The 14500-nt window shown below is 50.2% G+C and overlaps 1 protein-coding gene across 2 annotated transcripts in view; it reads left to right on the top strand.

Moving 5' to 3' along the window:
* Positions 1-14500, top strand: part of LOC147117641 (phosphatase and actin regulator 1-like) — a 698578-nt gene that overhangs the window by 541093 nt on the left and 142985 nt on the right. For both annotated transcript variants that reach the window (XM_085988804.1, XM_085988803.1), the window contains 2 exons: positions 13155-13381; positions 14178-14334. In XM_085988804.1, the coding sequence (XP_085844930.1) occupies positions 13155-13381; positions 14178-14334 (384 nt within the window). The remainder of the gene's footprint in view (positions 1-13154; positions 13382-14177; positions 14335-14500) is intronic.

Genomic DNA, 14500 nt, shown 5'->3' with positions numbered 1-14500 from the left:
TCTGGACTTTGGGGCAGGAACTACAATGTAGAGAAAACTCTTGTAGACCAAGTTTGATGAAACGAAATGAAATTTTATTGCAAATGAAAAAACAAATCAAATGCAAGCAGATAAGAGAGTACATGGGAGGGAAAAACACAAACAAATCATAACGACACAATACTAACTAAGGCAAATACAGGCATCTTATACTCTACAAAGATCATCATGAAATAAGGAAACACACGGAACATCGAGGGACAACAACTCATGTTAATTGTACCCTTAAATCCACCCCCTTAAACCTATCTAGATCTGATTGTGAAGGGCCAGAAACATGCTCACCAATCCAACTAGGAGTGCAAGGTTTTGAACCAGTCTGCATTTGATCCTTTCAGGCGTTCCGTCTCCACGTGGATCGTGGAGCCCCAGCAAGCTGCGCCACACCTCTCTCCTGAGGTGGGGGTCGGGGGCGGCTGGACACCGGCTGGCCTGGATGTCGGCAGGGTCGGGGATCGTCGGCTCGACTCCGGTCAGAGGAGCCTTGGGCTGGCCTTCGTATAGGTTTCTTCAGTTTATTTTTGTCTCTTCTCCCGAGTCGGGAGAGGGCCTCTCGTTTTCGTCAACGGCCCGGGGTTGGTCGATGATCTCCCGATGTTTGACCCCGGGGCGGGACGCCGGCTCGAACGGTCTTCTTGATGGCGGTTTCGTCTTCTTCTCCTTCCTCTCCGTCGATGGAGAGGAGTCCCGCTGATCTTCTCCCGAAGCGACTCCTCTTCACCCAGCTCAAAAGCTGGGCAGGCCTGCAAGCTGGAAAGCTGGAAAGCCAACCAACTGACTGAATTCCTCCCCGAGTGTCTTCCAATTATACTTTTCCTTCAGAAGCTTCCATTTCCCGCCCAAAATCAGGTTAGTCTTTGTTTAACTTTTGGCGGGCTGGGAGCACAGCGGGGTAGTTATTATATTTTAAAATATTTTAGATGGCCGGTAAAGGCCCATCTCTGGTCTGGAATGACCTTCATTGTTTTTAATGTCCTGCTGATCTCGTTATCTAGTCCTTGGTGCTGTTCTCATGAATATGAAATTGTCCCCTTTTGTCTGGGTCAACATTTAGATGGCCTCTGTCTCCAGGCCGATCTTCACTGGATCTGCATCTAATCCATATGTATATGTGGGGGTCTGGTTTCGTTCTCTCAGAAACGGCTTCCAGAACTTACTGTGGGTTGAATCCACAAAGCTGTCTGAGGATTCGCAGGAACCATTTTAAAATGTCCCAATAAGCCGGTCACGTGGTATGGTGGACATTTTGTATGCCCCTTTTTCTGGGCTTCTTTTAAAACAGTCTTTAAAAATCATGGCCTCTTCTGCCATTTGACCCTTTATAATATAAAGTTCAATTTTGTGAATCCTACAACTGCAGCCCTAGCCAAAGCCACTGCTCAATTCACCACACCCTCATCACTCACCTACCAACAATCTCTATCAATCAGGACTCATACCAAACATTCATAGCTACCTCACCCTCACACACTTAGCACTGTTGCAAGCCTCACATCCACATCTCACAGCATGCACACACTGCCAGCTACTCAACCATGACAGCCACATCACCCAAATATATTGCACAACACTCACTGATACACTTTCCTCTCTCTTGAAGGAGGAGGTGGTGCACAACCGGAGGCAGCAGGAACTAACCGGAGGGGGAGAGGTGCGCCTTCTTGTTCTAACTCCCATGGAGGAGACGGTGCTGGCTGTTGTCGGAAGGGCCATTGCTGAGGCCGTGGCCAGCGGCGGGGCTGAATTCATTGAAGATGACGGTATCCTCATACCTAATCCTCCTTCTCACATCCCACTTCCCCCTCATACCACACTCTCTTCTGATTGCAAGCTGCTGATGGTGTAAGCATGCACCTCTTACTGTCCCCTCTCCCCGCACCACAACCTTACCGTTGTCCCTTTTTCCTTTCAAGTACCCAAGAACTGCCACCTGCCCAGGCAGTGGTGGATGAGCAGGAAGACAGTGATGGTGAAGTTACACCATCACTTGATTTCACGCTCACAGCCACCAGCTCAGATACTGACACTGCGCATATCTTAGAGGATAGCATAGAGGCAGGATCTGCACGTGGTGAGACACTGAGCACAAGTGCACTGCAGCCAGGGCAGGGGGCATATAGTGCAGTTGCCAGATCCTCAAAGGGTGGGGTCATACATGAGTTCTGCTGCAGAGGACTCAGATCAGGACTTCGCTGGGCCAGGCTACAGAAGAAGGCTGATGGGGCTACACACCAAAATGCTTGGTGCATTGGGAAGCCTGACAGAAAACCTGCGTTCAATGTCAAGGAGCATGGAGGAATCTAGCACAAACTTGGCACAGGGCTTTGCGCAGAGCTTGGAGCCCATCCTTTCCAGCATCGAACTGGTGGCCAACTCCATCAACATACTTGCGAGCCCAACCATGATGCAGCGTCTGATGGCCGATATCTCAGCTTGCATTGCAGCACAAGCAGCTTCCAGCAAAAGTCTGAGTGTTGCAGTGAAAGCTCAGACTAATGACATGCAAGGTCAACTTGCTGCATACTTGCTCAGACAACTCTCATGCAAGCTTAACTTGCTGCCATGCAAGTTCAGACTGCTGCCATCATGGCTGCGGATACCAACATTCAAAGGGTTTTGCAGGGTCTCACAGCAGTCCAGCAATCTGTCCTCCAACAGATTACTAGGATTGCTGAGGTGCAGCCCCGGGGGAGTGGCAGTGGCTCCATGGAGCACAAACCTGCTGTCCCCTCTCAGGATGACAGCATTCGTGATCCCACCCCGCCAGTCTCCTTGCTGTTGCCAGTCAGCCAGCCAGCCAAGACTGCTGCCAATGCAGAGATGGTGCAGTCTGAAGCCGGGTCTCCTAGGCCCAGAGCTGCTCAAGGTCATCCTCCAAGGCCATCTGCAGTCTCCCCCACTGAAAGTCAGCAGTCTTCCATCAGCCATGCTGCAGCTACAGGGGTAGCATTGCATAGGAGCACTAAGACAGGCAAAGCCATACGGAAGACAAGCACTAAGGGAATGCACAAGGGTGATTAGTTTCATTTTCTATGCAAATGGCATGGTTTAATTTAAAAATTTGGGTTGGAATGTGTATTTCGTGTTGGCTTTTATTTTTCCATTGTGGGCAAAAGGATGATATTATGGTCAGTGACAGAGGGAAGGTAAGGTGCTTGTGGAATTGGGGTTGCGTTTACTGGTATCGCAGCCGGATGAGTTGGTCACGGACAGCCCGGCCAGAAAGGGGCTGTCTGGGTTGCCTCCTCCGTTCCTCTTCCTCCTCACACCATCTGCGCATTGAGGGACTGGAATCCTTTTCAGTTCCAGAACATAGCAGAGTTGAAATGTGGTGCCTGCAAAGCAATGTGTGTGCAGTCAATGGCACCTTGCACCATGGGGGATCCTGCAAACTTTGCAAACCCTCGTGCTCACTCCGCCTGCTTCTTTCTGGCAAGAGGGAATGAAATGAAGTTATCTCTCTTTGAATATAGAGCCTCAGTGACCTCCCTATCGCAACAGTGGGCTGCAGACTGCGAGATGTTGCTAATATCTACAGCACCAGCCTAGAAGGAGCCAGATGCATAGAAGTTCATAGCCACGGTCACCTTCACAGCCACTGGCAATACAGTCCTTGTCCTGCTCTGAGGTTTGAGTTGTGGCTGCAGCAGTTGACAGATTTCAGTGAGGACCATCTTAGTGAAGCGCAGACGTCTCAAACATTGGTCGTCACTGAGGTTTAGGTCGGAGAATTGCTCCCTGAACACCCTGGGCGGATATGGCCTCCTGCTGAGAGCCCTTCTCCCCCTCCTTCTCCTCCCTCTTCCAGCAGCTTGTCGTGGCCTCTGCTCATTCTCCCAGTTCTGTTCGATTCCAAGAGGAAGGCCTTCTCGTGCACCCATGTCTGGGAGCAACTATTTATGCAGAAACCTTAACGTCTGCAAAACGTATTTCAGCACCTGCCACACCTCTCCCTGTACACTTTTGAAATTTGAAACAACTATGAAAAGCACCAAAAATGTGTAGAATTGTAGCAACAGCCAGAAGAAATCAACCAGCAACTAACCTGTAAGTAGTTGATGATCCCTTTAAATAGCACTGGTGGGGGTCAATGTTCCCTTTAATTTTTTTAGCATGCGAGGTTTTCCGTTTTTAAAATTCAGTGAGCCAGCTGCGCAGAAGCACTGGTCGTGTTAACGTCATGTTCAGCTGTGCGAGGTTAAGAGAAGGCATCGGCTGGAGCGTGGAGCTCCAGAGTGAATGCGCTGGCCTCAAATCAGCGTTGCATGCTGATTGATGTCCTGCATACTTCCGGCGGACGTTAGCTGCTTGCACGCTAACCCTTTTGTCAAGATGGCATCCGCTGCGCTTCGAACGCTAAGGACAGTTGTAGCTAACGATCCCAATTTCTCCCCCACTGACTCTCCAGGACTGAATGGGGGGGGATTTTAACCCCCCACCCCCATGTCAGGCAGGACAGGATCATTGGTGGGGGGGGGGGGGTGGTAAATTCTAAAAATGTGAAACCCACCGCAAACGTGCCTACTTCCAGTTTAACTGCAGTGTGTTTCGTGGCGTCCGCGTAACCCGCTCTAGAGATGCAAGTCAGTGATTATAATATTTAAATGAGCCTCCACTCCTCAGATTTTGAGAGCAATTTGAATTTAACGCCTGCGGGGGGTGGAGGATTTCCCAGGGCTCAGGAAACCCAGGCGCTGAAGGGGGTCAGGATATGGCAGACCAAAAGGTAAGTGCATTTCCAGCACTGCTTGTGGGCCAGGAGGAGCAGGAATGCTTCCCGCTGGCCCCTCAAGCTAACCTTCTGGCCCGATCTTCTCCGATTGCCGGGGACCATCCTTCCGGCTGCGGCCTTCTATCACAGGCTTTCCCGCCTGGCAGCCAGCCAGCCAACCTTCAATCTGTCCGGCTGCCGGGCGGGAAACAGAGTAAAAACATTATAATGAGGTCCTGCCATTAAATTCGGCAGGTCCTCCGCCTTCCCAACATATCTGGGTTTTCTGGCCGCATACATGTTTCTTCCCTGCCTCCCCATAAATATCAGGGCCAATGTGTCAGCCTCTGCTTAGTGATAGCATCAGAAGGTCATTGATTCAAGCGCACACTCCAGAGCCTTGAGTATATAATCTTGGCTGACACTTCAACACAGTACTCAGGGGTTGCTGCGTTCAATAAAGACGCCACTTCAAAAAGTACTTCTTTGGCTGTGCAGCACTTTGGAACTTCCTAAGAATGTGAAAGGCACTATATAAATGAAATTTCTTTTTCTTTTTGAATATCAAATGAGCAATCTGACAGTGTGGAGGGGTCAAGAGTGGTGTGGAAAGGTCGAGCTTGCACCAGCTTTGTTGCTGTGACCCTCCTGTCACTGCCACAATGGTAGAAAAACATGCAGAAATGTTGAGTAATGACTACACATAAAGGCAGAGACCTGATGTTCTGCGTACATTTTGGTTGGAGTCAGACAGAACTAAACTGTCCAAATTTTTGTTGTCAAATTTAACCGTGAATTATGAGAGAAAACTGGCAAGAAACATTCAAACAGATAGTAAGAGCTTCTACAGGTATATAAAAAGGAAGGGGGTAGTTAAAGTAAACATTGGTCCCTTAGAGGATGAGACTGGGGAATTAATAATGGAGAACGGGGAAATGGCAGAGTCTCTGAACAAATATTTTGTATCAGTCTTCACTGTAGAAGACACTAACAACATCCCAATAATGGATAATCAAGGGGCCACAGGGAATGGGGAACTAAAGACAATCACTATCACTAAGGAAATAGTACTCGGTAAAATAATGGGACTAAAAGACGACAAGTCCCCTGGACCAGATGGCCTGCATCCCAGGGTCTTAAAAGAAGTGGCTGCAGAGATAGTGGATGCATTGGTTGCAATATACCAAAATTCCCTGGACTCTGGAGAGGTCCCAGCGGATTGGAAAACCGCAAATGTAACACCCCTATTTAAGAAAGGAGGGAGACAGAAAGCAGGAAACTATAGACCAGTTAGCTTAACAGCTGTCATTGGGAAAATGCTGGAGTCCTTCATTAAGGAAGCAGTAGCAGGGTGATATACCTATCAATTCATCCAATGAATAGCGACGAGTTAAGAAAGTAACTATAGGTTTTTATTGGCTAAATAACAGAGCCCACCCTCGTGGGTGATCGGATACAACAAGGAGGAATGCCAGCCAGTCGACTACCTTTATACCTGGGCAGGTAGGTGGAGTCATGGGCGGAGTCAGCAGTGGTCAGCCCAGGTATAGCAGCGTGACAAGAGGCGACCTCGTATAGTGATACAACAGTGTGAACAGTGATAACCATAGAGTAACGATATAACAGTGATAACTATAGTGTAACGATAGTGAACGATAAAAGTGGTTTACCACACAGGGCATTTGGAAAATCATAATGCAGTCAAGCAGAGCCGGCATGGTTTTATGAAAGAGAAATCATGTTTAACAAATTTACTGGAGTGCTTTGAGGATGTAACGAGCAGGGTGGACAAAGGTGAACCAGTAGATGTGGTGTATTTGGATTTCCAGAAAACATTCAATAAGGTGTCACATAAAAGGTTACTGCATAAGATAAGAGCTCACGTAATTGGGGGCAATATACTAGCATAGATAGAGAATTGGCTAACTAACAGAAAGCAGAGAGTCGGGATAAATGGGTCATTTTCCAGTTGGCAAATGCTAACTAGTGGGGTGCCACAGGGATTGGTGCTGGGGCCTCAACTATTTACAATCTACATTAATAACTTGGATGAAGGGACCGAGTGTAATGTAGCCAAGTTTGCGGATGATACAAAGATGGGTGGGAAAGCAAGTTGTGCAGAGGACTCAAAGGCCTAGAAATTCAGTTGCGTTCGCCAGCCGTTAGCGCCATAAGAGGAGTAGATCTCGAGCGCTAGGCACTTAGCAGCCGGGCGCAGAACGATCTGCACCTACGCCCAACTTCAGTAGACATTTAGCACCGGCGCAAAGTGTTTGCGCGCGCTCAGCTGCGCACGCAACTTATGACGTCATTTCATCGTGCAACGCCGTTTGTGCGCCCCAAACCGGAACTTCAGTGGCGCCCACCCAATGTGGGCGTGGCGCTGTTAAGAACTGTGAAGTGGAACGCAGCAGAGGCCCTGCGGGCCTCGGGGAGCGCTAATTAAAGGGCACTTAGACTGAACTATAAAGGCCAGCCATTTTGCTGCAATGACTTTAGTGCAACGGATTTCTGGACAGAGACCAAGGAAGAGACCTTACTGATTTGGGCCAACATAGGAGAGGTATTTTTGGCTTCTGGCCAGAGCTTGGAAATTTGACTCATTGTGATTTCACTGTTTGCAAGTATATTATGGGGGCTGCATGGGGTTCCAACCCTCAGTTCCAGCATTATGTGCGAAGGGCTCGCAGACGCTGTGTGAGAGGGGCAGCCATGCCTAGACGCAGAGGGGCCATCAGGCGTCGGCAACGTAGGCCTTACCCACTCAGGGAATACCGCCAGCAGGTGTCCTATCTCACCATGACTGCCGCGCAGTGTGTTAAGAGGCTGCGCTTCAGAAGGGAGGTGGTTGCAGAGATCTGCCAGCTGCTTCACAGAGATCTGCGTCCACAGCTGATGTCCAGGACGTCTCTGTCGGTGGAAGTGAAGGTCACGGTGGCTCTGAACTTTTATGCAAGCGGCTCCTTCCAAGCCGCTGCTGGGGACATAGCTAACATCTCCCAGTTCGCCGTGCATCGCTGCATCCGGCAGGTGACCGATGCCCTTTTCACAAGGAGACACCAATTCATCTCCTTCCCCATGACCCTAGAGAGGCAGGAGCAGCGTGCAGTCGGATTTGCGAGGATCGCCGACTTCCCCATGGTGCAGGGCGCCATTGACTGCACGCATGTGGCTTTGCGGGCACCTATCGACAATGCCGAGGATTACCGCAACCGGAAGGGCTACCATTCCCTCAATGTACAGCTGGTGTGTGACCACAGGCAGCGCATCCTAGCTGTCAATGCCCGCTTTCCAGGCAGCAGCCACGATGCATTTATCCTGCGCCAGACTACTGTGGCTGACATGTTCCAGGCACAGCCTCCCCCAAGAGGATGGCTTATCGGGGACAAAGGCTATCCTTTGTGTACATGGCTCATGACCCCGCTCCGCGCGCCCAGGACCCCTGCTGAGGAGGCATACAACGAAAGCCATCAAGCCACAAGGAACATCATAGAGCAAACGATTGGCGTCCTCAAGCAACGGTTCCGCTGCCTGGATCGCTCCGGCGGATCTCTGCAGTATTCGCCGGATAGAGTCTCCCAGTTCGTCGTCGTTTGCTGCATGCTGCACAACCTGGCTATCCGCAGGACTCAGGCACTGCCACCTCACGTTGGACCACCACCTCAGGAGGACGAGCAGGAGGACCATGAGGAGGAGGAGGAGGAGGAGGAGTACCAGCCCAGGAGGGAGCCACAAGGTCCAAGGGCCGTCCGTCGGCGGCTTATTGAACGGCACTTCTAGGCCCCCTGTCAGGGAATGGCTTCTGGCAATGAAGGCACATGAATGCAGCCGCTCCGCAAGCCCTCAGCCGGTTAACGCAACAACCACTTGAAACATCACACATGGACAAGCTGAATAAAGAAAAAGATTTATTGAACAAACTAAGGGCCCTTCCCACATGAAACCCAAAAACACACAACACCCCCAATAAACAGTCAAAAACATATCTCACTCCCACAACCTGGGGAGGAATAACAAAACTTGTCCATCCAAATGGCCTTCATCCTCGGCCTTACCAAAAGAACCCCCCCCATAGACAGCACAAGCACCCCCATATAAAAAAACATTTGCCTTCATCCTCGGCCTTACCAAAAGAACCCCCCCCATAGACAGCACAACCACCCCCATATAAAAAAACATTTGCCAACACACTCTACTTTGTGTGCCGAGAGGGCGAGTCCTTGTCCAGCCTTTCCCGGCCCCTGGCCGACCTGCTGCTCCACCTCAACCTGGGCCCTGTGGGTGTTGCAAGGCTGGGGGAAGGCTCCTGAGGGGCACATTGCGTGACGGCAGATGCCCTTGGGGGTCGGCCTAGACGAGCTCTGGCCCTCGAGGGGCCGGCTGCTGACTGCTGCAGCTGTGGCTGGGCAGCATCAGTCTCTCCAGCAGCTCGTCGCAGCTTTGCTGGGGGAGTGGCAGTGGCGGCTGCAGCAATGGGGGCAAGCTGGCTGATGCCAGGCGCTCGCTGGTCGCCAGAGACACTGGCACTCGGCCGGGCTGGCACTGCAGCAAGCGCAGCAATCTGGTGAAGGCCAGACCGCTGTGCTGCAGCAGCGTGGCGGGTGCCCTGGCGATGCATGCGTGACACAGCGAGTGTGGCAGCAGTGAGTGCCCGTACTGCCCTGGTCTGTGCCCGCATCAGACCAGCCAGTGACTGCACGGCACCACTGATCAACTGTCCACTCGCTGCCTGTGCTGCCCTGAAGTCGTCCCGACTCGCGTCCTGTGCTGCCCTGAATTCGGCCCGACTCGCGTCCTGTGATGCCCTGAATTCGGCCCGACTCGCATCCTGTGATGCCCTGAATTGTGCCCGACTCGCGTCCTGTGATGCCCCGAATTGTTCGAGACCCCTGGCCTGTGCTGCCGCGAGTTGTTCGAAACCCCTGGCCTGTGAGGCCCCGAAATCGGACACACTATGAGCCAGGGACTCAATGGCCTCAGGCAACCGTGCCACAACCCCCATGAACTCGGTGTGCCGACGATCCGAGTCCGCGGACATTTGATCAAGGAGGCGCACCTCCTGGGCGAGGACCGCCTCCGGACTGGAGGCCGGACTCTCCCTCTGGGGAGAAGGCCGCCGAGCTGGCCGACCCTTCCCGCGTGGCTGCACGCCACTGGGCCCAGCAACTACACTCCCCTGCAACACTTCCCCCCTCTGGGGAGAAGGCCGCCGAGCTGCCCGACCCTTCCCGCGTGGCTGGACGCCACTGGGTACAGGAGCTACACTCCCCTGCAACACTTCCCCCCTCTGGGGAGAAGGCAGCCGAGCTGCCCGACCCTTCCCGCGTGGTTGGACGCCACTGGGCACAGGAGCTACACTCCCCTGCAACACTTCCCCCTGGCTCTCCTCCAGGGAACACGTGTCCCCTCCATTGCCATCCCCTGGCGCGGATGAGGGTTCCCCCGATGTGCCGCCTTCCTCTTGCTCCTCCTCGTCCTCCTCTTCCGAGGGACTGACACTCGCAGCTTCAGGGACCTCCTCCTCACCAGCTGAAAGCAGGAAGGCACAAGAGTAGCTTTAGAGTGAGGACAGGGCGTCAGCGAGGGAGGCATGAGTGGTGGCATTCTGCGCATTGGTCGGACAGTGGCAAAGGATGTAGATCTGAAGCGCAAGGGGAACGAGAGAGGTCCAAACGGTCACGTCCTTACCATTGGGGCCCAGCACAGGGTCGGCATCTCCAATTGCAACGGGGCCAATCACCCGGGCACCCATGACTCGACCCACGCGCTCCTCAAGGTCACTGAGCTGCTGGAACTGGGCACGGCCTCCCCCGGTGACAGTCCGGCTCTTCAGATTCTGGGCCAGCTTGGCCTGCAAGAGAAAGGACGGCCTCTAAGTACAGTGTGGTGCCCTGTTGTTGTGTGCACTGCCTCCCATGGTCGAATAGCTTGGCCAGTGTGGTGCCCTGTTGTTGTGTGCACTGCCTCCCATGGTCGAATAGCTTGGCCAGTGTGTAAAGTGCGGAAAGTGCAATTGATGTTCATGCCAGTGCCATAGCTGCTGGATGAGGGCTGGCCATTAGGCCTTTGAGGTCCCTTTGCCCATAATGTGAGGTGCACATGCAAGGATGAGGAGGACACTGGAAAGGGTACTCACCCTGACAATCCGAGTGAGGTCGTTAAACTTTTTCCGGCATTGGACACCAGTCCTGGGGACATCGCTGTTGGCTGTGACCCTCTGGGCGATTTCCCTCCAGGCTCTCCTGTACACCCTCTTGGGAGGCTTCTTGCCACTGTCCGGGAACAAGATATGGCTTCTCTTCTCCAAAGCCCTAACCAGCACCTTTAAATCATGGGCAGGGAAGTGCTGCGCTCGCTCACGGGCCCTCTGCATCCTTCCTGGCGCTATTTCTCTCCAGCAGCAGTGTTCAGGCCTAGCTGGAGGGCTGCAGTATCCAGGGCGTGGCAGCAGACCAAGTCGACCCTTCCCCCTTTAAGAGCTGGCCAGCGCCAGGGTGTCTGCTGTCAATCAAGACATGACCGCACCTGCGCTGCGCCCGGCCTCGGCGGTATCAGTCTGCACCGCCGGCTTAGCGCCTAAAGATAGCCGTGCAACGCCAGTTTTAGCGCTCGAGCAAACTCCTTGGCCAAAGTTACTGAATATCGGCGAAGTGGCCTCCACTTTCCGGCGGGCGCAAACTTTAGCGGCCGCCCGACTTTACCGCCCCAAAAGTGGCTATACTGAATTTCTAGGCCAAAGAACCTGCAAAGGGATATAGACAGGCTAAGTGAGTGGGCAAACATTTGGCAGATGGAGTATAATATGGGAAAGTGCGAGGTTATACACTTTGGCAGGAAAAATAAAAAAGCAAATTATTATTTAAATGGAGAAAGATTACAAAATGCTACAGTTCAGAGGGACCTGGGGGTCCTTGTGCATGAAACACAAAAAGTTAGCATGCAGGTACAGCAAGTAATCAAAAAGGCAAATGGAATGTTGGCCTTTATTTCAAGGGGGTTGGAGTATAAAAACAGGGAAGTCCTGCTACAACTGTACAGGGTATTGGTGAGACCACATCTTGAGCACTGCGTACAGTATTGGTCTCCTTATTTAAGGAAGGATATACTTGCATTGGAGGCAGTTCAGAGTTGATTCACTAGGTTAATTCCAGAGATGAGGGGGTTGACTTATGAGGAAAGATTGAGCAGGCTGGGCCTATACACATTGGAATTTAGAAGAATGAGAGGTGGTCTTATTGAAACATACTGAGGGGGCTCGACAGGGTAGATGCAGAGAGGATGTTTATCTCATGGGGAAATCTATAAATTGGGGGCATAGTTTCAGAATAAAGGGTCGCCCTTTTAGAACTGAGATGAGGAGGAATTTCTTCTCTGAGGGTCATAAATCTGTGGAATTCTCTGCCCCAGAGAGCTGTGGAGGCTGGGTCATTAAATACAGTTAAGGCGGAGATAGACAGATTTTTGCAAGATAAGGGAGTGAAGGGTTATGGAGAGCGGGCGGGGAAGTGACTTTGAGCCCAAGATCAGCCATGATCTTATTGAATGGCGGAGCAGGCTCGAGGGGCCAGGTGGCCTATTCCTGCTCCTATTTCTTATGTTCTTATGATCCTATGCAGTTCAGGTAACTCGGTTGAAAATTTGATTTAACAGTCATCTATAGTACAGTATATAGAATGGCATAGCACTTTACAGCACAGAAACAGGCCATTCGGCCCAAAAGGTATATCCTGGTGTTTACGCTCCACACGAGCTTCCTCCCACCTTCAGCTCGCCCTATCAACAAATCCTTCTGTTCCTTTCTTCCTCCTGTACTTAGTTACCTTCCCCTTAAATGCATCTATGCTATTCACCTCTAACCACTCCATGTGGTAGCAAGTTCTACGTTCTCACCACTCTGAGTAAAGACGTTCCTCCTGAATTCCTTATTGGATTTATAGTGACTTTCTTTTTTTATAGCCCCTAGTTTTGGATTCCTTCACAATCTTCTCTGTGTCTACCCTGTCAAACCCCCTTCATAATTTTAAAGACCTCCATCAGGTCATCTCTCAGTCTTCTCTTTTTGAGAGAAAAAAGCCCCAGCCTGTTCAGTCTTCCCTGATAGTTGTTCCATCTCAGTTCTGGTTTGTAAATAATTTTTGCACTTTAGTGCTTCTATATCCTTTTTGTAATATGGGGACCAGAATTGTAGACAGTACTTCAAAGTGTGGTCTATATAAGTTTAACATAACTTCTCTGCTTTTGAATTCTATTCCTCAGATCAATGTGTACAAATAGTGACATAGAGAAACTGTTACTTTACCATCCAGTTTAAAATAGGTACTGAGATAAGTGCCCCTAAGAGAATTGAGGGTGGTTATCAGCCTTGTATAACACCACTTTTTGCTGTTTGATTTTTTTTTGGTAGTTCAGGGCTGCATACTGGAGAAAGTGGAACGAAAACAGGAAAAAGCAATACAACTGACATTCGACAAGTGCCAACGGTAGTGGTTGAGTACGATGATGACAAAGAAAATGTGCCTAATGAATCAGACTATGAAGACACTTTCAGTATGCATGGAGAGGAGGATGAGGAGGATGATGGTGATAACGATGATGATGATGACGATGATGATGAAGATAATTTTTTCACAAGTATGAGCAAGTAATGTTTAGATGTCAATGCCTTCATCTGCAAACACCAGATAAAATCAGAATTGCTGACAAACTAATCATAAGCAAACATTGCCAACTCAGGCCTCAACCTATATGTCTTTCAGACTTGTGGGCTGTGTGACTCGTTATTGACCATTCAGCTATTTTATTCATTCAGAAATAAATATTGTCTTTTAAATAAAATGGGATACTTTACCTATTTCTAGCTCTTATATGTGATTTTTCAAATAGACTTGCATAAAATGTAGCTTTAAAACTGAAAATAAATCATTGAGTACTTCAGCCATATAGGCCAGGAAGGTCCCAGATTCGATCCATGGTTCGTGCTGAGTTACTTGAGCTCAGCTGAAGCAACCATTGCAATTGACCTCAGCACTCAGCACTCTGGGTCAGGGAAACAACAGTTGGCCAATGTTTCTGCATCTGATGACCATCTAGCAGGTGGCGCATGTGTGGCCATCACGTGAGGATAGTATCAGGCTTGCCATGAAGCCCCTGCAAACTGCTGACTGTCTGGGCTCACCCATGCAGAACAGCTTCTTAGATAAGGTGCTGGGGAGCATCAGGTGCCCATGGAACCATACCCCAGCAAGAAGTCAATGGCTTCACGAGGGGAGGAAACAGGTGGAAACAGATGAGGGTGAAGAAATGACCAAATCTGGAAGTTGTTGGTTTTCTAAACATAATTTTAAAACGTCAGTTCTTACTGTGCCTCAGCTGTGTTATATTTGCAAAACTTGCCAGATCCCCCTCATTTTCTTCAATTTCTTTATAGGCTCGTTAGCATTAAAAGTTTGTAGGAAAGACTCTTTGGCAATAAAACTGAGCAACAGGCCATCAAAGCGTGAGCTGGAGGAGAAGAACATTATTCCAATGCAGACAGATGAGGAGAGACTTGAAATGAGGCAGAAAATTGGAACAAAGTTGACAAGGTTAGTTATAATAACAGTCTGTAACTTGTATATGGAATGCATTTATTTTAATAAGTAGATAAACGTTGCCTCCCCTGGTTTTGTGTAATTTGTGTTTTCAAGCCGTTCTGCTGGCATGGGTTAGCTAATGTTACTCAAACTTTTCCACAACTTTGATACCAGTGCA

Source organism: Somniosus microcephalus, chromosome 5, assembly GCF_052327205.1.
Source record: "Somniosus microcephalus isolate GS21.2 chromosome 5, FLI_Smic_1.0, whole genome shotgun sequence".
Lineage (NCBI taxonomy): Eukaryota > Metazoa > Chordata > Chondrichthyes > Squaliformes > Somniosidae > Somniosus > Somniosus microcephalus.
Note: the sequence above shows the minus strand (reverse complement) of the source record. Positions and strands in the feature narration are given on the sequence as shown.